This window comes from Saccopteryx leptura, chromosome 5 (assembly GCF_036850995.1).
Source record: "Saccopteryx leptura isolate mSacLep1 chromosome 5, mSacLep1_pri_phased_curated, whole genome shotgun sequence".
Taxonomy (NCBI): Eukaryota; Metazoa; Chordata; class Mammalia; order Chiroptera; family Emballonuridae; genus Saccopteryx; species Saccopteryx leptura.
The window spans coordinates 129,518,620-129,540,218 of record NC_089507.1 but is presented as its reverse complement, the minus strand read 5'-3'; the positions used below and the strand labels follow the sequence as shown (position 1 = coordinate 129,540,218).

General features: G+C 36.2%; 1 protein-coding gene across 1 annotated transcript in view; it reads left to right on the top strand.

Annotated features, from left to right (window-relative positions):
• The window catches only part of MALRD1 (MAM and LDL receptor class A domain containing 1), an 837,423-nt gene that overhangs the window by 143,232 nt on the left and 672,592 nt on the right, over window positions 1-21,599 (top strand). The window contains 1 exon segment of the mRNA XM_066386561.1: window positions 13,301-13,439. Coding sequence (XP_066242658.1) covers window positions 13,301-13,439 — 139 coding nt within the window.

The window sequence follows — 21,599 nt, the reverse complement described above, 5'->3', positions numbered from 1 at the left end:
CCAGTGAAAGCAATGTACAGTTTGGATGCTGGACATTTCACCTCTCTGAACCAAGTCCTCAACCTCCCAAAGCCTTAAATACTGATTTAATTGTTTGATTTCATTTCTGGAAAAGTAAGAGTGCTTCAAAAACCCATTATAGACTGCCAGAGAGGTATTTTTTTTTATATTTTCTCTGCATCTGCTTTAATATTAATAATCTTTGAGTTATAGGGAGGAATATTTGGATTACTTTATGATATTTTCTAGCTTAGGAAGTAGTACTAGACTTTTAGAGAACATTTTTTTTATAGTCTGGGATATACTTATCTAATGTTATCTCCAAAAGGAATGTTCTAACAATATAATTCTACTTTCTTATGTCTGCAGTAATGTTTGATTCTTTCTTTTTTTTGGGGGGGGGGGCTTTGTATTTTTTTTTTTATATATAATTTTATTTTTTTAATGGGGTGACATCAATAAATCAGGATACATATATTCAAAGATAACAAGTCCAGGTTATCTTGTCGTTCAATTATGTTGCATACCCACCACCCAAAGTCAGATTGTCCTCTGTCACCTTCTATCTTGTTTTCTTTGTGCTCCTCCCCACCCCCTATCCCTCTCCCATTCCCCCCTCCCCCCAGTAACCAAAATTGCAGAATAAGGGAACAAAGCAAATTCTTATCATCTTGAGTAATCAGAAAATCCAGATGATCTTCCTAACTGGAACATATCGACTATAGTTATATTCATGGAATAACAAATGTCCTTCATTATAAAATGATAAAGTGCAACAATGAGATAACCAGGCACTTTGTATGATCAAAGCCTTCATTATATAACATTATATGATTTTTTTCTCCTACATAATCATATGGGGCTAATACAGCTAAGAACATTTTTTAAAAGGGTTTTAAAAGAACATGAAGCTTTCTTTTGGGTGTTTTTCTTCTAACAGCAGACCTTTCAGGTTATTTTGCATTATTAACTTGTACTTTATGCATAGCCAACACATGGCATCAACATGCACAATTGTTCCTAGTTTATCATTGTTCAAGATGTGGACTTCATTTAAAAGCTTTAAACCTTCCTTCAGTCCCTGGGAGAAACTTGGCATTTTTCTCTTTAATAGCCATGAGTAAAGACAAACTGAACATGTGGAAGCCAGAAACCAGTATTTCTTACTGATATTGAAATGTGGTTACTGTTTTCAATTAGCCAGGAAGTATCAAAGATGAAGGGGAGTTATGTGAGTTAATATATTATGAGTTCTCATATTTACATTACTGTACAAAAGACATAATATCTCACTTTTAGGATTTCACAATTAAATATTGGAAGATTCATACTATAAAGCTTCTGATTCTTTATATATTTTGTATATTTAAAAAATTCATAAATTAAAAAAAGTGAGGAAGCTATCAAGGCAAAGAGAGATGAAGCAAGAGATGCGTTGGTGCCCACACCAAGTGTATTAGAGCCAGGCTGCCCATTTGCATTAAGTTTTTCAGCAGCCAGTGCAGAGAACACACACCAGTCATCATTTGGTTCAGATTGTAGAAGGTAAAAATTAAAAAACAAAACAAAGTAAGTTCACAGACTTCTGACTTGAATGCTCACAATGATACAAATATAAACATTTTTTATCTGATTCAGTGCAAAGGGAACTTACCTACTCTGTGTTGATCATAGCCCTTCATGCTGGGCCAACTTAGACACATGCTTGTCCTAACAAAAAGCAGAGCATAGTGAGGGGTACTGACAACAATTCAGCATTAGGTGCTACAAGAGAGTTAGTGTAGTATAACAATAATAACCCACTTACAACAACTCTCTCAATGAGTTCTGAGAAGCCATGTCGTACAGTGTTCCCCATACAAAGCGATAGACTCACACTGAGGACAAATGAAGGGAAAACAAGTAATTATGGAATAGGGCTTGGAGTAAATGGTGCAGACATGCTTTGTTTCCTGATTTTGTTTAATCCAAGGATAGTTGTTAACATTTGAAGGATTCTAGAGGAAGCAAAAGTTATGGGCTATATATTAAGTAGGTAATCTCTCCACTTAACGTGTATATGATCAAAACACATGGAGCTTAATTGGTAAATGAGAAAAACAGGTTATACTTTACTGAGAATTCCAAACTTCTACATAAGCTTGTTTATAAAGACTGCACAGGCAAAAATATAATTGCTTCTAGGAGTCATTAAAATCACTACGGTAATGGTGAGGCGCGTGTGTATGTGTGTGTGTGTGTGTGTGTATGTGTGTGTGTGTGTGTGTGTGTGTGTGTATGTGTGAGAGAGAGAGAGAGAGAGAGAGAGAGAGAGAGAGAGGGAGAGAGAGAGATCCTTTTTCAATACTGACTTATTGCCAGCAGAATTTTGAGGAGCTACAGATATTATACTGTTTCCTTTTCTTCTCTTTTCTTTCCTTTTTTTCTTGCTAGTTTTATTATTCTAGATCTTGAAGATAGAGCAGGTGTAGCAAAACAGACAGGGTCCAATTTAAAGAGGGGATGGCAGAGGTAGCTGAGCATTGGAATATGGCTGAGTAAGGGCATGAGGAGAGGACAGGCAGCTCTGAGACAGGGAAGCATTTGGAACAAAGACCATAGGGAAGTTTAGGAAAGAAGCAGAAAATTTGAAGAGTGGAGTTTCAATCAGAGGCCAACCAAAGGCAAATAAAATAGAAAATAGAGAAATAAGAAAGAAGTCATTTTAAGCTTCTAAAAAATGTCCTGTTCTACCCATCACAGAATTAAGTATCAGAGAGCCTAATTACTCCTATGTAGAACTGGCCACTCCCCCAGGGAACATGTCAGGGCACCTTGGAAACCAAAGAACAGGTGGCTCTGCTGAGATTATCAGCACTCCTGTTTAGTAATCACCTGTACTCAGTAGCCAGTGAGTAAGTCACTTGATAAGATGTCCTTTCCTTTTGTAGTAAAATTGATAATTTGATATTTTTAAACATGCAAATAAGATAAAATCAGAGAATACAATTAAAAACAATAAAAATTTGACCTTTATTTTTTTCTCTTCAGTTTATAATGAAAGAAACTGCTTTGTTAGAAGCTTTTTTAATCACATGAAATTCTCTTGAATACAGGGATTCGTGTTTTGTATAAGTCACACTACGTATAAACGTGCCTTACTAAAAATCCAAGAGAAATAAAACCAGGCCTTTAATATTAACATTGTATTTAATTGCTTTTTAATGAATCAGGTATGAATCAAGAAAATCATTTTTTAATGATAATAAGTAATACATAAATTTTAAAAGATTGGTGTAATTTTGACCTACATGCTTTGCAGCTCTCTTTAGTAGAACTTTCTGTGATGATGGAAATTTTTCCTTTGCTGTGTGGACTATAGCCACTAGCTACATACAGCTACCAAGCACTTAAAATATTATAAGTATAACTAAGAATAGAATTTTAAAATTTTGTTTAATGTTAATTATTTCACATGAAAATAACCACACTTTTTCATACCTTTGTCATTATGCACATTATACCTAATCATTCCTTTCCTTTGCACTCTCCCCCATAGAACTCTGAGGACTGTAAGGACGCTGAATGCCTTGTACATTTTCTGACACAAAGCAGATTTTCTCCTTTCTCTCTCTCTCCCCATCTTCTTTCTTTCTCCCAGTTTCTCTCTCTCTCTTTCTCCCTTTCTCTCTTCCTCTCTCACTCCCTCTTCCACTCCCTCCCTCCAAAATTCATACTTAAGCTAATGGTCCGCTCATTCCTCCCTTTGCTCTTTCAATACTTATTAACTGAATATCTACTGAATACAAATTGCCATGATAGGTCCTGTGAGGAATCCACAACATGCATCCTGGTTTTGAGTTTCTTTCTTGTTGTTCTAATACTAGTGTGTATCAGATTGAGAGCCTCAGACCTTACACACTTGGTGAGTCCTTATCAGGAATCACAGCTGCATTAAAAACTTTTGTTCTCTGCTTTCAGTCTTACAAATATTAAATGTGAAAGATTTGTAGAAGGTCTCTTGTTGTATAATAAAGTCAAGAATTCTTTTTAAGCCTGACCTTTGGTGGCGCAGTGGATAAAGTGTCGACCTGGAAATGCTGAGGTCGCCGATTCGAAACCCTGGGCTTGCCTGGTCAAGGCACATATGGGAGTTGATGCTTCCAGCTCCTCCACCCCTTCTCTTTCTCTGTCTCTCCTCTCTTTCTCTCTCTCTGTCTCTCCCTCTCCTCTCTAAAATGAATAAATTAAAAATTAAAAAAAAAGAATTCTCTTTAAGTCTCTATACTGCCAATTATGTTAAAATAGTAAATTAAATATAAGTTCTAAGCCCTTATCCTATTGAATATGAATCCCATTGGTTCTCATTCTTAATACACTATTAAAATATGTTGGCTCTGGTGATACACTGAGACAGTTTGACAGCCAAAAATTCTGATAGCACATCTCTTGTACAACTAGGTTTAAAGCTCTGTTTTGCATATTTACTAGCTTGGAACATGTTGAAATTACAGCAGGGATCTAAAATTTTATTGTAATTGGGGAACCTACGCCCTCCTTTTGCATGGAATTAAATTACACATTTATTTGACTTTACATTTCTGCTTACCTGTCAAGGTGAGAGCATGTGAACCTGGTAGTGAAATCTAAAATGAAGTGGACAGCCAGAACAAATTATTTTTTGATCAGAGGGTGGCAATTAAGTAGACATTGAAAAAAATTTTCATACCACATTAGAACGAAAAAGACTTGATATTTTAAAATTAACAAGTTTTAAAACAGAATTTAACAAGATTTTACCCACTTTCATCTCCACAGAAATTGGTATCATCAGTGAAATAAATGCATAGCCTATACATATGCACTAATATCAGCCCATGTAACAAAATAAAAGCACAATAATGAAAGAAAAAAGCAAAAAATATATATATAACATATAGTAAAACTAAAAAGGAATCACTTTGAATCCAAAGAGAACGATTTCGTTTCTGTGGGGCCTCCTCTCTAAATGTTCTGTTTTTCCTTAAAAAATGCTGCCTTAAGATTCTGTGTCATAATGAGAAAGAGGAAAAAAAAAAAATGACCGCTGTGTGTCTGAACCTGTTTTTGTGGAGGTTTAGTTGACATATTTTATAGAGTGAATTATCCAACCATTGAAGGAATTAATTTTTGCCTTCCACAGTGCCTGGTGCTTAGTCAATGGTCAGTAATATTGGTTAATAAATTGACAATGCTGAAGTCTATGTTATAGCTACTGCTATCAGCACCTAAAATAATCTTCCCTCTATATTTTCTTTACTACATAGTTAACTTGTCCAACTTTAAAATTATATCATCTTCAATGCTGAGGACTAAGGCTTCCTAATTTCAAAAAGGAACAATATTTTACTTGGATTAAATAATTAATGAGTAGTATCATATGAGGTCCAAATTTTTTTGATGTCACAACACGAAAGGGATTAATGATAAGTAGTTATTATAATTATCTTTTATGTGAGAAAATGATTTTTTTCTTTAAAAGTTTTTATTTATTTTAGAAAGGCAAGAGAGAGAGAGAGAGAGAGAGAGAGAGAGAGAGATGGTAGGGAAGAGCAGGAAGCATCTACTTCCATATGTGCCCTGACCAGACAAGCCCCAGGTTTCAGATCAGAGACCTCAGTGGGCTAGATCAACACTTGATCCACTGCACCACCACAGGTCAGGCAAGAAAACAATTTTTCAAGAAAATTTTTTCTTGGTTTGGTGTTGAGAGATCAAGGAGAATGAATAACAATCCCTGGTTTTGTAGCTGAGACAGACAAGTGCCTCCCCAGATTTATAGGAATCAACAAAGGAGGCTCCTGGAAAACTGCATGATACTGTGGACAGATATATGTGCTCACACTTGCTTTGGCAGTATGTTAATGCTCCACTTCTTTTCTTTTCTCTCTCTCTCTTTTTTGAGTGAAGCAGGGAGAGAGAGAGACAGAAACATAGAGTTGCTCCTGTATGGATGGAGAATCAAACTCACAACATCTGTCTCTGGGAGGATGCTCCAATTGACTGAGCTATCTGGCCAGGGCTTAATTTATTATTATTATATTTTTATTTTCAGAGAGACATAGAGAGGAAGGAAAAGAGAGGGGAGGGGTAAAGGAAGCATTCATTTGTTGTTCCCGCAGTTGTACATTTATTGGTTGTTTCCCATGTGTACCCTGACCGGAGAGCAAACCTACAACCATGTTGTTTTGGGACAATTCTCTTAAGAAATGAGGGTGGGCCTCACTTCTTTAGACATCTCCATGATAGGGTTTTTTTTTTGTTTTTGTTTTTTTTAATAACTTTTTATTAATGGTAATGGGATGACATTAATAAATCAGGGTACATATATTCAAAGAAAACATGTCTAGGTTATTTTGTCATTAAATTATGTTGCATACCCCTTGCCAAAAGTCAGATTGTCCTCCGCCACCCTCTATCTAGTTCTCTGTGCCCCTCCCCCTCCCCCTAACTCTCTCCATCCCCCCCACCCCTGGTAACCACCGCTCTCTTGTCCATGTCTCTTAGTCTCGTTTTTTTGTTCCACCAATGTATGGAATCATGTAGTTCTTGTTTTTTTCTGATTTACTTATTTCACTCCGTATAATGTTATCAAGATCCCAACATTTTGCTGTAAATGATCTGATGTCATCATTTCTTATGGCTGAGTAGTATTCCATAGTGTATATGTGCCACATCTTCTTTATCCAGTCTTTTATTGAAGGGCTTTTTGGTTGTTTCCATGTCTTGGCCACTGTGAACAGTGCTGCAATGAACATGGGGCTACATGTGTCTTTACGTATCAATGTTTCTGAGGTTTTGGGGTATATACCCAGTAGAGGGATTGCTGGGTCATAGGTAGTTCTATTTGCAGTTTTTGAGGAACCACCATACTTTCCTCCATAATGGTTGTACTACTTTACAGTCCCACCAACAGTGGATGAGAGTTCCCTTTTCTCCGCAGCCTCTCCAACATTTGCTATTACCTGTCTTGTTGATAATAGCTAATCTAACAGGTGTGAGGTGGTATCTCATTGTAGTTTTGATTTGCATTTCTCTAATAACTAATGAGGCTGAGCATCTTTTCATATATCTGTTGGCCATTTGTATCTCTTCCTGGGAGAAGTGTCTGTTCATGTCCTCTTCCCATTTTTTTATTGGATTGTTTGTTTGTTTGTTGTTGAGTTTTATGAGTTCTTTGTAAATTTTGGATATTAGGCCCTTATCTGAGCTGTTGTTTGAAAATATCAGTTCCCATTTAGTTGGCTGTCTGTTTATTTTGATATCAGTTTCTCTTGCTGAGCAAAAACTTTTTATTCTGATGTAGTCCCATTCATTTATCTTTGCCTTCACTTCTCTTGCCATTGGAGTCAAGTTCATAAAATGTTCTTTAAAACCCAGGTCCATGATTTTAGTACCTATGCCTTCTTCCATGTACTTTATTGTTTCAGGTCTTATATTTAGGTCTTTGATCCATTTTGAATTAATTTTAGTACACGGGGACAGGCTGTAGTCAAGTTTCGTTCTTTTGCATGTGGCTTTCCAGTTTTCCCAACACCATTTGTTGAAGAGGCTTTCTTTTCTCCATTGTGTGTTGTTGGCCCCTTTATCAAAGATTATTTGACCATATATATGTGGTTTTATTTCTGGGCTTTCTATTCTCTTCCATTGGTCTGAGTGTCTATTTTTCTGCCAATACCATGCTGTTTTGATTATCGTGGCCCTATAATATAGTTTAAAGTTAGGTATTGTAATGCCCCAGCTTCATTCTTTTTCGTTAGGATTGTTTTGGCTATTCAGGGTTTTTTGTAGTTCCATATAAATCTGATGATTTTTTGTTCCATTTCATTAAAAAATCTCATAGGAATTTTGATGGGAATTGCATTAAATTTATATATTGCTTTGGGTAATATGGCCATTTTAATTATATTTATTCTTCCTATCCAAGGACAAGGAATATTTTTCCATCTCATTGTGTCTTTTTCTATTTCTCTTAATAATGCCTTGTAGTTTTCGTTATATAGGTCCTTTACATTCTTTGTTATGTTTATTCCTAGGTATTTTATTTTTTTTGTTGCAATCGTGAAGGGGATTATTTTATTGAGCTTGTTTTCTAATATTTCATTGTTGGCATATAGAAAGGCTATGGACTTTTGTATGTTAATTTTGTATCCTGCGACCTTACTGTATTGGTTTATTGTTTCTAATAATCTTTTTGTGGAGTCCTTCGGGTTTTCGATGTATAGGATCATATCATCAGCAAAAAGTGATACCTTTACTTCTTCTTTTCCGATATGGATGCCTTTTATTTCTTTGTCTTGTCTGATTGCTCTGGCTAGAACTTCTAACACCACGTTAAATAAGAGTGGAGAGAGTGGACAACCCTGTCTTGTTCCTGATTTAAGGTAGAAAGTCCTCAGTTTTATGCCGTTTAATATGATGTTGGCTGATGGTTTATCATATATGGCCTTTATCATGTTGAGATATTTTCCTTCTATACCCATTTTGTTGAGAGTCTTAAACATAAAATTGTGTTGTATTTTATCAAAAGCCTTTTCTGCATCTATTGATAAGATCATGTGGTTTTTGTTCGTTGTTTTGTTGATATGGTGTATTACGTTAACCGTTTTGCGTATGTTGAACCATCCTTGAGATTCTGGGATGAATCCCACTTGATCATGATGTATTATGTTTTTAATATGTTGTTGTATTCGGTTTGCCAGTATTTTGTTTAGTATTTTAGCATCTGTATTCATTAGAGATATTGGTCTGTAGTTTTCTTTCTTTGTGCCATCCTTGCCAGGTTTTGGTATGAGGGTTATGTTGGCCTCATAAAATGTGTTTGGAAGTATTGTTTCTTCTTCAATTTTTTGGAAGACTTTGAGTAGAATAGAAACCAAGTCTTCTTTGAATGTTTGATAGAATTCACTAGTATAACCGTCTGGGCCTGGACTTTTATTTTTGGGGAGGTTTTTAATAGTTTTTTCTATTTTCTCCCTGCTGATTGGTCTGTTTAGGCTTTCTGCTTCTTCATGACTCAGTCTAGGAAGGTTGTATTGTTTTAGGAATTTATCCATTTCTTCTAGATTGTTGTATTTGGTGGCATATAGTTTTTCATAGTATTCTACAATAATTCTTTGTATATCTATGATGTCTGTGGTGATCTCTCCTCTTTCATTTTGGATTTTATTTATTTGAGTCCTGTGCCTTTTTTCCTTGGTGAGTCTTGCCAAGGGTTTGTCAATTTTGTTGATCTTTTCAAAGAACCAGCTCCTTGTTTTATTGTTTTTTTCTATAGTTTTTCTGTTCTCTATTTCATTTATTTCTGCTCTGATTTTTATTATCTCCTTTCTTCGGCTGGTTTTGGGTTGTCTTTATTCTTCTTTTTCTAGTTCCTTAAGGTGTGAAGTTAAGTGGTTTACTTCGGCTCTCTCTTGTGTGTTCATATAGGCCTGAAGTGATATGAACTTTCCTCTTATTACTGCTTTTGCTGCATCCCAGAGATTCTGATATGTCGTATTTTCATTTTCATTTGTCTGTATATATCTTTTTATCTCTGCGCTTATTTCTTCTTTGACCCATTCATTTTTTAGAAGTATGTTGTTTAGTTTCCACATTTTTGTGGGTTTTTCCCCCTCTTTTTTGCAGTTGAATTCTAGTTTCAAGGCTTTATGATCAGAAAATATGCTTGGTACAATTTCAATTTTTCTAAATTTGCTGATATTGTCTTTGTGGCCCAACATATGGTCAATTCTTGAGAATGTTCCATGTACACTAGAGAAAAATGTATACTCTGTTGCTTTGGGATGAAGTGTCCTATAGATGTCTATCATATCCAGGTGTTCTAGTATTTCGTTTAAGGCCACTATATCTTTATTGATTCTCCGTTTGGATGACAGATCTAGAGCCGTCAGCGGTATATTGAGGTCTCCAAGTATGATTGTATTTTTGTTAGTTTTTGTTTTAAGGTCAATAAGTAGCTGTCTTATATATTTTGGTGCTCCTTGGTTTGGTGCATATATATTAAGGATTGTTATGTCTTCTTGATTCAACTTCCCCTTAATCATTATGAAATGACCATTTTTGTCTCTGAGTACTTTTTCTGTCTTGTAGTCAGCATTATTAGATATGAGTATTGCTACACCTGCTTTTTTTTTGGGTGTTGTTTGCTTGGAGTATTGTTTTCCAGCCTTTTACTTTGAATTTGTTTTTATCCTTGTTGCTTAGATGTGTTTCTTGTAGGCAGCATATAGTTAGTTTTTATTCATTATTTCTCATATGTGCCTTGACCTGAAGGATCCAGCTGAGCCAGTGAACCCTTGCTCGAGCCAGTAACCTTCAGCTCAATCCAGTGACCATGGGCTTTAAGCCAGCGACCTTTGGACTCAATACAATGACCATGGGATCTTGTCCATGATCCTACACAAAAAACAGTGACCCTGCGCTCAAGCTGGTGAGCCTGTACTCAGGCTGGATGAGTCAGCACTCAAGCCAGCAACCTCAGGGTTTTGAACCTGGGACCTCAGCATCACAGGTTGACACTTTGTTCACTGTACCACCACTGGTCAGGCTGTAAGTCTTTAAAAATATATATTAAATTTATTGGGGTGGCATTGGTTAATAAAATAATACAGGTTTCAGGTGTAAAATTCTATAATACATCATCTGTAAATGCAATTTATGTTCACCACCCCAAGCCATATTTCTCTTTATCACCATCTGTTTCCCCTCATACAATTCAGCAACAACAAAACAGTTCAGTTTAAAAAATGGACAGAGCCTCTAAAACAGACACTTTCCCCAAGAAAACATACAAATGGTGAACAGATATATGAAAAGACACTCAACTTCACTAGTTATAGGGCAAATGCAAATAAAAACCAAAATGATATACCACCATACAGCAGTTAGACAAGAAATAACAACTGTTGGTAATGATGTGGAGAGAAAGGAACACTCATATACTCTAGTAGGAATATAAATTGGTACAGACACTATTGAAAACAATGTGAAGTTTCCTTGGGGAAAGTGTCTGTTTTGGATCTCTGTCCATTTTTTTAAATTGAACTGTTTTGTTGTTGTTGAATTGTATGAGTTCTTTATATATTTTGTATATTAGCCCCTTATGGAAAATATTATTTGTAGCCCTGGCTTGTTGGCTCAGTGGATAGAGGGTTGGCCCAGCATATGAACAACTCGGGTTCAATTCTCAATCAGGGCACAAAAGAGAAGTGACCATCTGCTTCTGTCCCCCTTTTCCCCTCCTGCAGCCAGTGGCTTGATTGGTTTGGGCGTCAGCCCTAGGTGCAGAGGATAGCTCTGTTGATTCGATCATTGGCCCCAGACATGGGTCAGGCATATTCCAGTCGGGGACCATGCAGAGATCTGTCTCACTATTACCCCTCCTCAAAAAGAAAAATGTTGTTTGCAAATATTTTGTCCCATTCAGGTGGTTACCTTTTGTTTTGTTGATGGTTCCTTTTTCTGTGCAGAAGGCTTTTAATTTTATATAGCATATTTATTGTTAAAAAGGTAAAAATACGATATATCCCAGTCTATACCTTAAGCTGTCTTCCAATAATATACTATACTTGTGGCTTAAATTGTCACATAGCAATATTTTAATTTTAAATTATTAATTTGCATGTTTTAAAGCACTTCTATAAAAATTAATTTCTATTTAAATTTTGTTTGTCACTTCAAATGACTATATAATAAAATTTATGTTTCAGAATCAACTTGGATTTCAAAAGCAAAATCATTGTGTTTGGAAAAGTGACTTAAGGCCAGCAAAAAATTTAAATCTTGACTGTAAAATTCTCTGTTTAAATTCAAAACATAATCTTTTTACATCATAGATAGAGTTTGGCTAATTCTTTGACTTAATACTTTATAGAGAATTTAAATTAAGGGACAGGAAGATCCTCATGCAAATGGACCCCAAATAGTCAAATAGGCAGTTTTGAAAGTCTAATCATTACTTAAGTCCTGCAAGCTCATTGCAACAGTGTACATCATGCCTGTGGTTACTTTGCCATTCTACCACTGATTGATATTTTGGTCACTTCTACTCCTGGACCTCAATTAATAAACAGTATTGCAAATGTTGCCTGAAAATTACCACACTTCATTTTTCTTTATCTGTATAAATAAAAAACATTTGCACCTGGATGTCAGGTGCATCATATGTTCTGAAGTTATGTTTCCTTAATCAACATAGTAAGTGGGAAACTTGCATTCTTAGAGGAGCTAAATGTACTAATCAAGGATGACATAGGAGAAAAAATTCTTGATTGAGACCTGGATTAAAGAACTTTTAATCAAAAGGTCGTTATTAAAGACATTTTTCATTGGATAGTATAATTTTATATTCTAACTTTATATTTGGTAACATATAATTACTCTATTCTTAATGCATGTCCTGGGCTTATGAAAACCCTTTTCACATCCTGCATGTGTGTGTGCACGTGCCTCTGTGCATTTCTCATAGACGTTTAAGAATGCAAAGCAGCAGATTTGATGACTAATGAGTTTTTGATGGTTAACCAGCCTTACTTTATTTCTCTTATTTAATTAAACATTTTCCTTCTTTTAATCAAATACCACATCACCCTAATTGGAGCAGTAGCATGACCTCAAAGATGGCATTGAAGAAAATGTACTTGGGGGCAGAAGTGTGGCTAAAGGTTGTAAACTATCACAAAAGTCAACTTTACCAGAAGTCTCAGAAATTTTTATCTCACAGAGAATTATTTTTGTAAATAAACTTAAAACTCACTTATTTGTACCTCAATCCAAATACCAGCTCAGTTGATTAAAGCATAACTCTAATTAGACCAAAGCCATGTGTATTATTCCTGAAAGGTTCAATGGTTTCACACAAAAGAAATAAAAAGTGTTTACTGTTTTTTCAAAGTTGTTCAGTAAGCAGTTATAGGCTCTCCTTTATGGAATTTAGTATTACCACCAGACAGAAGTCTAGGACCAGCACTGGAAAGGGCGTTGAAAAGATATCAAGTCCCACTGGTAGTGGATTTAGATGTGTTTGTGGGGCAGAATGGCCAGGGTTTTACCTCAGCCTTGTACTTCAGTTAATGCCTTTGAAAGCTTCAGCTGGCATTGCTAAGGACAACAACCCTTGAGAACAATTCTTAGAATTGGCCTTATGTTTACATTTGAAGCACCAGACTCATGATGGAAATAGCAAATTGTACTTGGATTTGTCCTTCTCCACAGCCTTTTTTTTAAGCATATTTAAAAAGCAGTATTCATGAAACAATTATGCATTCTTTTTACTTGTTAGAGAAATGGATGGTTTACTCTCTTATCTCTTAAATTTAAAGGAGGATGTGTGCTGCATGAGGATGCAGGATGCATTGCATCCAGCAAGTTCTGTGATTTTACGTCTGACAGCCCAGATAGAGCAGATGAAGCTGATTGCGGTGAGTGAGTATTTTGGTCACTTAGTCACTTTTAGTGACTTTTCATTACTTTAGTAGTCACTTGGCTAAGATTTATGTGTGTGTATTCACTCTGTGAATATAAAGTGCACACAACTCTAGAGAGGGGTGTTTAATGAAGACAGAATTGTGACTTCTCACAACTGAAATGACTTGTAGTTGGAAGCGAACCAGAATAGCTTTAAAACAGTAGCAATGAGTGAAGACATGCTCCTTTCAATTTTGCTGTGTTGAAATATAAAACTTGAAATAGATGCAAGAAAGAATTCAAAAGACAAGAACAAGAGCTTATTGTAAATATTCTTTTAGTAAGTTGCTTTTGCTATTTTTAGAAGCTCTAACGTTATCCTAACACCTCTGGAAATTTAATAAAGCTTTTGCAAAAGGATTTATATAACTACTGTTGAAGAAAATAAGGACAGATAAAAGGGAAGATTGCAGGAATATCATTATTGGACCCCATGCCTCCATACCCCATGTCTAAGTAGTTTTCAGTAAAGAAAAAATGGTGGGGCATGGACATGTCCATGAGGTATGGAGGAGAACAGAGTTGGAGAGACTTGCAGCCAGCATGCAGAACATAGATCAGAATGATGCATTTTGATACAATGGCAAGGTTGCCATGCTGTGACTCACCACAAACCTTTCTTGAGTGTCTGCTCTGTGCCGAGAGAGCCATTAAAGAATAAAGTGTGATCATTTTCCTCAAGAAACGTTGCCTATAAGGAAGAAACACTTCAGCAGTGTTTAGTAGTACTTCACTGTAATTATAACTAGAACAGAAGTGTAAGCAAAGTGCTATTTTAACTCTAAGGAGTTGGAGAATGTATTCTCTGGATGGTAGATAATTTCTCAGTGGAAATTTCTTAAAATGCTTTCTGGCTGTATCAAAAGACTGATATACTGACAGGTCATCCAGGGATTAGTGGTTTGATCTGCCTTTGGTATACATTGACTGTTATCAAATATACCTGGCTCAGGAATTTTATCTATATAAACTCTTTTAATCATCAAAACAAGTCTAACAGGTAGGCACTATTATCATTATCCTCACTTTAAGACTTTCTCATCAGTTCGTGCCCGTTCATGAGAGAGAAACCACGCAAGAAATTTGAACAGGGAAGATTTAATATAAAGAATTAAAGTGAAGTAAATAAAATGGTAAAAGAGAACAGTAAAGAAGAAAGGAGTAACAAATGTGGAGAGCAGCTTCTGCATCTAGGGCTGAGAAAGAGAATTCAAGGAAAGAATCCATTTGGATAAGTATATATATCTTACCTACACCCAACACTGGGATTTAGTCTTTATCAGAGAGGGTGTGACTGGGACACATTGGAGTGTGGGGACATTATGGGGGCGAGATTTCACAGCTGATGGCCATAGGCCACAATGCCTGAGAAACTCACTGAAGGTCCCTCTACATTGCTTGCAGTCACAGGGCAAGAGGAAAATAGAAGTATCCTGGAACCAAAAATAGAAGTTCCTTCCTCTATTATGCTTTGTGGTACCTATCTTGTTTTCTCTACTGAAAAGTCTAACATTGTGTGAACTAGTTCAAAAGAAAAATGTTTATAGGACTCAGTTCCAGTATGTCAAACCAGGGCAAAGGGGACATTTGTAGCCGAGACACAGTAAATGTATAATTGTGTCTTACCTAACATTGTCTAGTGTGTAATTGATGGACTCCCATTTTCAGTGCATGCAATCTGCCGTGGGAACCCATATTCTTAACCACATCACTGGCCCTTCTATCCTTTCAAGATCTTTATTAAATTGAGAATGATAGTTCTCAGAAATGAAGAGTTGCCTTTATGAGCAGTTTGAGCAACAGGAAGTTTGAAGCAAGAGATAAAGATTTCAGTTTTGGAGGTAAAATTATGCTCTTCCTAAGGTCCCTAGGAAGTCAAATAGTAACTTAGTAAATTCTGTATAGAAATTTAAACAAGTGATGTACTTATAAATGACCACGAAACAAAATGTATTCTCTTTAGTAAATTGCTTCTTTAATCACATTATATTTAATAAATCTGAAATGTACTGAACTGCCCTCAATTCCTGCAGGGCATTGAAAGATTATTTTCTTTTCTTTTTTTTTTTTTATAAATTTTTATTAATGTTAATGGGATGACATTAATAATTCAGGGTACATATATTCAAAGAAAACATGTCTAGGTTATCTTGTCATTAAATTATGTTGCATACCCCTCACCCAGAGTCAGATTGTCCTCCGTCACCCTCTATCTAGTTTTCTCTGTGCCCCTCCCCTTCCCCCTAACTCTCTCCCTCCTTCCCTCCTGCGTCCTGCCTCCCCCCACCCCTGGTAACCACCGCTCTCTTGTCCATGTCTCTTAGTCTCATTTTTATGTTCCAACAATGTATGGAATCATGTAGTTCTTGTTTTTTTCTGATTTACTTATTTCACTCCGTATAATGTTATCAAGATCCCACCATTTTGCTGTAAATGATCTGATGTCATCATTTCTTATGGCTGAGTAGTATTCCATAGTGTATATGTGCCACATCTTCTTTATCCAGTCTTCTATTGAAGGGCTTTTTGATTGTTTCCATGTCTTGGCCACTGTGAACAGTACTGCAATGAACATGGGGCTACATGTGTCTTTACGTATCAATGATTCTGAGGTTTTGGGGTATATACCCAGTAGAGGGATTGCTGGGTCATAAAGTAGTTCTATTTTCAGTTTTTTGAGGAACCACCATAATTTCCTCCATAATGGTTGTACTACTTTACATTCCCACCAACAGTGGATGAGGGTTCCTTTTTCTCCACAGCCTCTCCAACATTTGCTATTACCCGTCTTGTTGATAATAGCTAATCTAACAGGGGTGAGGTGGTATCTCATTGTAGTTTTGATTTGCATTTCTCTAATAACTAAGGAAGGTGAGCATCTTTTCATATATCTGTTGGCCATTTGTATTTCTTCCTGGGAGAAGTGTCTGTTCATGTCCTCTTCCCATTTTTATTATTGGATTGTTTGTTTGTTGTTGAGTTTTATGAGTTCTTTGTAAATTTTGGATATTAGGCCCTTATCTGAGCTGTTGTTTGAAAATATCAGTTCCCATTTAGTTGGCTGTCTGTTTATTTTGATATCAGTTTCTCTTGCTGAGCAAAAACTTTTTATTTTGATGTAGTCCCATTCATTTATCTTTGCCTTAACTTCTCTTGCCATTGGAGTCAAGTTCCTAAAATGTTCTTTAAAACCCAGGTCCATGAGTTTAGTGCCTATGTCTTCTTCTATGTACTTTATTGTTTCAGATCTTATATTTAGGTTTTTGATCAAACTTTGAATTAATTTTAGTACACGGGGACAGGCTGTAGTCAAGTTTCATTCTTTTGCATGTGGCCTTCCAGTTTTCCCAACACCATTTGTTGAAGAGGCTATCTTTTCTCTATTTTGTGTTGTTGGCCCCTTTATCAAAGATTATTTGACCATATATATGTGGTTTTATTTCTGGGCTTTCTATTCTCTTCCATTGGTCTGAGTGTCTATTTTTCTGCCAATATCATGCAGTTTTGATTATTGTGGCCCTATAATATAGTTTAAAGTCAGGTATTGTAATGCCCCCAGCTTCATTCTTTTTCCTTAGGATTGCTTTGGCTATTCGAGGTTTTTTATAGTTCCATATAAATCTTATGATTTTTTGTTCCATTTCTTTAAAAAATGTCATAGGAATTTTGATGGGAATTGCATTAAATTTATATATTACTTTGGGTAATATGGCCATTTTAATTATATTTATTCTTCTTATCCAAGAACAAGGGATATTTTTCCATATATTGTGTCTTTTTCTATTTCTCTTAGCAATGCCTTGTAGTTTTCTTTATATAGGTCCTTTACATACTTTGTTATGTTTATTCCTAGGTATTTTATTTTTTTTGTTGCAATCGTGAAGGGGATTATTTTTTTGAGTTCGTTTTCTAATATTTCATTGTTGGCATATAGAAAGGCTATGGACTTTTGTATGTTAATTTTGTATCCTGCGACCTTACTGTATTGGTTTATTGTTTCTAGTAATCTCTTTGTGGAGTCCTTTGGGTTTTTGATGTATAGGATCATATCATCAACAAAAAGTTATACCTTTACTTCTTCTTTTCCAATATGGATGCCTTTTATTTCTTTGTCTTGTCTGATTGCTCTGGCCAGAACTTCTAGCACCACGTTAAATAAGAGTGGAGAGAGTGGACAACCCTGTCGTGTTCCTGATTTAAGGTGGAAAGTCCTCAGTTTTATGCCATTTAATATGATGTTGGCTGATAGTTTATCATATATGGCCTTTATCATGTTGAGATATTTTCCTTCTGTACCCATTTTGCTGAGAGTCTTAAATATAAAATTGTGTTGTATTTTATCAAAAGCCTTTTCTGCATCTATTAATAAGATCATGTGGCTTTTGTTCTTTGTTTTGTTGATATGGTGTATTACATTAACCGTTTTACGTATGTTGAACCATCCTTGAGATTCTGGGATGAATCCCACTTGATCATGATGTATTATTTTTTTAATATGTTGTTGTATTCGATTTGCTAATATTTTGTTTAGTATTTTAGCATCTGTATTCATTAGAGATATTGGTCTGTAGTTTTCTTTCTTTGTGCCATCCTTGCCAGGTTTTGGTATGAGGGTTATGTTGGCCTCATAAAATGTGTTTGGAAGTATTGCTTCTTCTTCAATTTTTTGGAAGACTTTGAGTAGAATAGGAACCAAGTCTTCTTTGAATGTTTGATAGAATTCACTAGTATAACCGTCTGGGCCTGGACTTTTATTTTTGGGGAGGTTTTTAATAGTTTTTTCTATTTCCTTCCTGCTGATTGGTCTGTTTAGGCTTTCTGCTTCTTCATGACTCAGTTTAGGAAGGTTGTATTGTTCTAGGAATTTATCCATTTCTTCTAGATAGTTGTATTTGGTGGCATATAGTTTTTCATATTATTCTACAATAATTCTTTGTATATCTATGATGTCTGTGGTGATCTCTCCTCTTCCATTTTGGATATTATTTATTTGAGTCCTGTGTCTTTTTTCCTTGGTGAGTCTTGCCAAGGGTTTGTCGATTTTGTTGATCTTTTCAAAGAACCAGCTCCTTGTTTTATTGATTTTTTCTATAGTTTTTCTGTTCTCTATATCGTTTATTTCTGCTCTGATTTTTATTATCTCCTTTCTTCGGTTGGTTTTGGGTTTTCTTTGTTCTTCTTTTTCTAGTTCCTTAAGGTGTGAAGTTAAGTGGTTTACTTCCACTCTCTCTTGTTTGTTCATATAGGCCTGAAGTGATATGAACTTTCCTCTTATTACTGCTTTTGCTGCATCCCAGAGATTCTGATATGTCGTATTTTCATTTTCATTTGTCTGTATGTATCTTTTGATCTCTGCGCTTATTTCTTCTTTGACCCATTCATTTTTTAGAAGTATGTTGTTTAGTTTCCACAATTTTGTGGGGTTTTCCCCCTCTTTTTTACAGTTGAATTCTAGTTTCAAGGCTTTGTGATCAGAAAAGATTATTTTCTAGACATGAAAAGAAGATGAAGATCACTATTAGGCAATGGACCCATGACCACAGTGCACTGGGATAAAATGAGCAAATAAACTCCAGTTCTCTAGAGTCTGTTTTCATTTCTTTGCCTGCTTTATTGCAGAACTTATTATATATTGGGAATCTGTATATTCATAGAAATGCTAATTCTTCATCCCATTTTTATAGACCTATGCATTAAAGATTCTGACACTGAGTTGAGATAAAATAAAGTCACTGGGAAGAATTTAGAGGAGTTGAGTAAGAGAAAGGAGAAAAGTGCATGGATTTTAAGCTGAGTGTCTAGCATTGAACTTGCCAGCATATTAATTTCCCCATAGAAAACTTAACTGCTTGAAAAAAACAGATATTTTCTGTAAGTGGAAAAAGACAATGCCACCCTCAGGATTGTTATTCATAAATATAAACCTTTCTTAAAAAGACCATTGATATTCTGGAATTTTAAATATTTAATATTTTGATGCAGTTTATTCCAATTTTCTCATTTTCATGAACATTGCTAATCCAACTTGATTTCTTTTTCTTTTAGATAAAAATGAATATGGCCTACTACAGAAATAGTTATTAAACTTACTAAGAATTAGGTTATCAGTGCCTCTGAAATATCTCTAAACCTGTTAAAAATATTTATGTTTTAACCAATTTTGATAAAAAATATTTTAAAAAGTTCTTAGATTAAAAAAAGTTTGGCACTAGAGCACCTGGATATGATAGACATCTACAGGACATTTCATCCCAAAGTGACTGAGTATACATTTTTCTCCAGTGTACATGGATCATTCTCAAGAATTGACCATATGTTGGGTCACAAAAACAACATCAGCAAATTCAGAAAAATTGAAGTTGTACCAAGCATATTTTCTGATCATAAAGCCTTGAAACTAGAATTCAACTGCAAAAAAGAGGAAAAAAATCAAACAAAAATGTTTACTTAACAAAAAAAAAATTTACATGTCTTTTGAATGCTGATGAACAGGAGACACCAAATCTTTTTCGCCTGCAAACTACTACCTTCTTTATTAGATCTAGCTAATAACAGTGTTCTGTCTTTTTCCCAAATAGCTCCAGATATATGGAAAAGATTTATATAGGGGGATGGGGATCCTCAAACCCCTCAGCGAGATTTTCTGAGAATGGCTTTTAAGATACCTAGAGGCAGAAGAAGCCCAATAGAGATCAGGGGGAACTACCAGCTTTTAGGATACACCCTTAAAGGCTCCAGCACCCCAAAGGGGTCTCATAGGATGCCATCTGGGTCCTGCTTCAATAGTGGAAAGGAAGGTCATTGAGCTAAAGCCTGCCAGGCTTACACACCTCTGCTGTGAGGAAACAGGGACACTGGAAGGTGGGCTTCCCCCTTGCTCCTCTAAGGGAGGGTTCAGTCTCTTCCAGCCCTGCTCCAGCCACCTATGACCTAACCTTGCCCAGAAAGCTGGGGTTTGCCACTGAAGGCTGAAGGTGCCCAGGGCCGTCGGCCCCATCTACAACACTGTGGACGAGCCTAGGGTATTTCTTCCAAGAAGCAGGTAAACTGATCTCATTCGCACAAGGGCCACTTATCTATGTTTTGCCTGAATAGTCAGGTTTTTTATTCTTCCCTCAAAGATCTCTGTTGTGGGTGTTGATAGTCCTATTTTCTGCTGCTTTGCTTAATATATAGTGTTTCCTTTATCCCTCCTACCTCAATGCCCCACTCATATTTCAGGCTGGGACCTACTCTTAATTTAGAGCTCTCTTTCCTCCTTTTGCCAACTGGTATTATGAATTTACCTTTGCCACCCAGCTTAGTGTATCCCAAGGTTCTCTTTACCAGGCCACAGTCACAGAGCTCCAGGGAAAAGCAACCTGGTCTCAACTCTCCAGGCAGAGGAGAACAGAAGCTCCATATCCACGCATGCTGCAAATGGCTTTTTCCAGTCTACATGAATCATTACCAGCTAGAAGCAGCGGTCAATGGGACTTGGACATGAGCTGCAAAGTATAGAATGGTGACAACAATTCCAGTGCCATGCGGACTTTTCCTGTGTGGAACTTTCCTGGACTCCTGCTCCCTGTGACAGCTCCTAACTGACTGAACTGTGGTTGGGTTGCATTTTTCAGGGATTTGGCATGGTGATGGGGCCACCTTGGACTTGGGGAACATGTTAAGGACACTACTCATTTATGGATTCTTGCTGTATTGGCCAAGAGTTTGCTTAAAGGCTTTTAATCAACGTAAAAAAAATAGAGGACTGGATGAAGAAGATGGGGCACATATACACCATGGTATATTATTCAGCTAGGAGAAATGGTGACATCGGATCACTTATAGCGGAATGGTGGAGTCTTGGTAGCATTGTGCAGGGTGAAATAAGCGAATCAGAAAAAAACAGGAACTGCAGGATTTCATACATTAGTGGGACATAAAAGCAAGACTAAGAGGCATGAACAGGAGTGTTGTGGCTATGGGAGGTGGAGGGAGGGAAGGAGGGAGAGGGGGAGGGGGAGGGGTACAGAGAGAACTGGATGGAGGGTGGCGGAGGACGATCTCTCTTCGGGTGATGGGTATGCAACATAACTAAATGACAAGATAACCTGGAAATGTTTTCTTTGAATGTA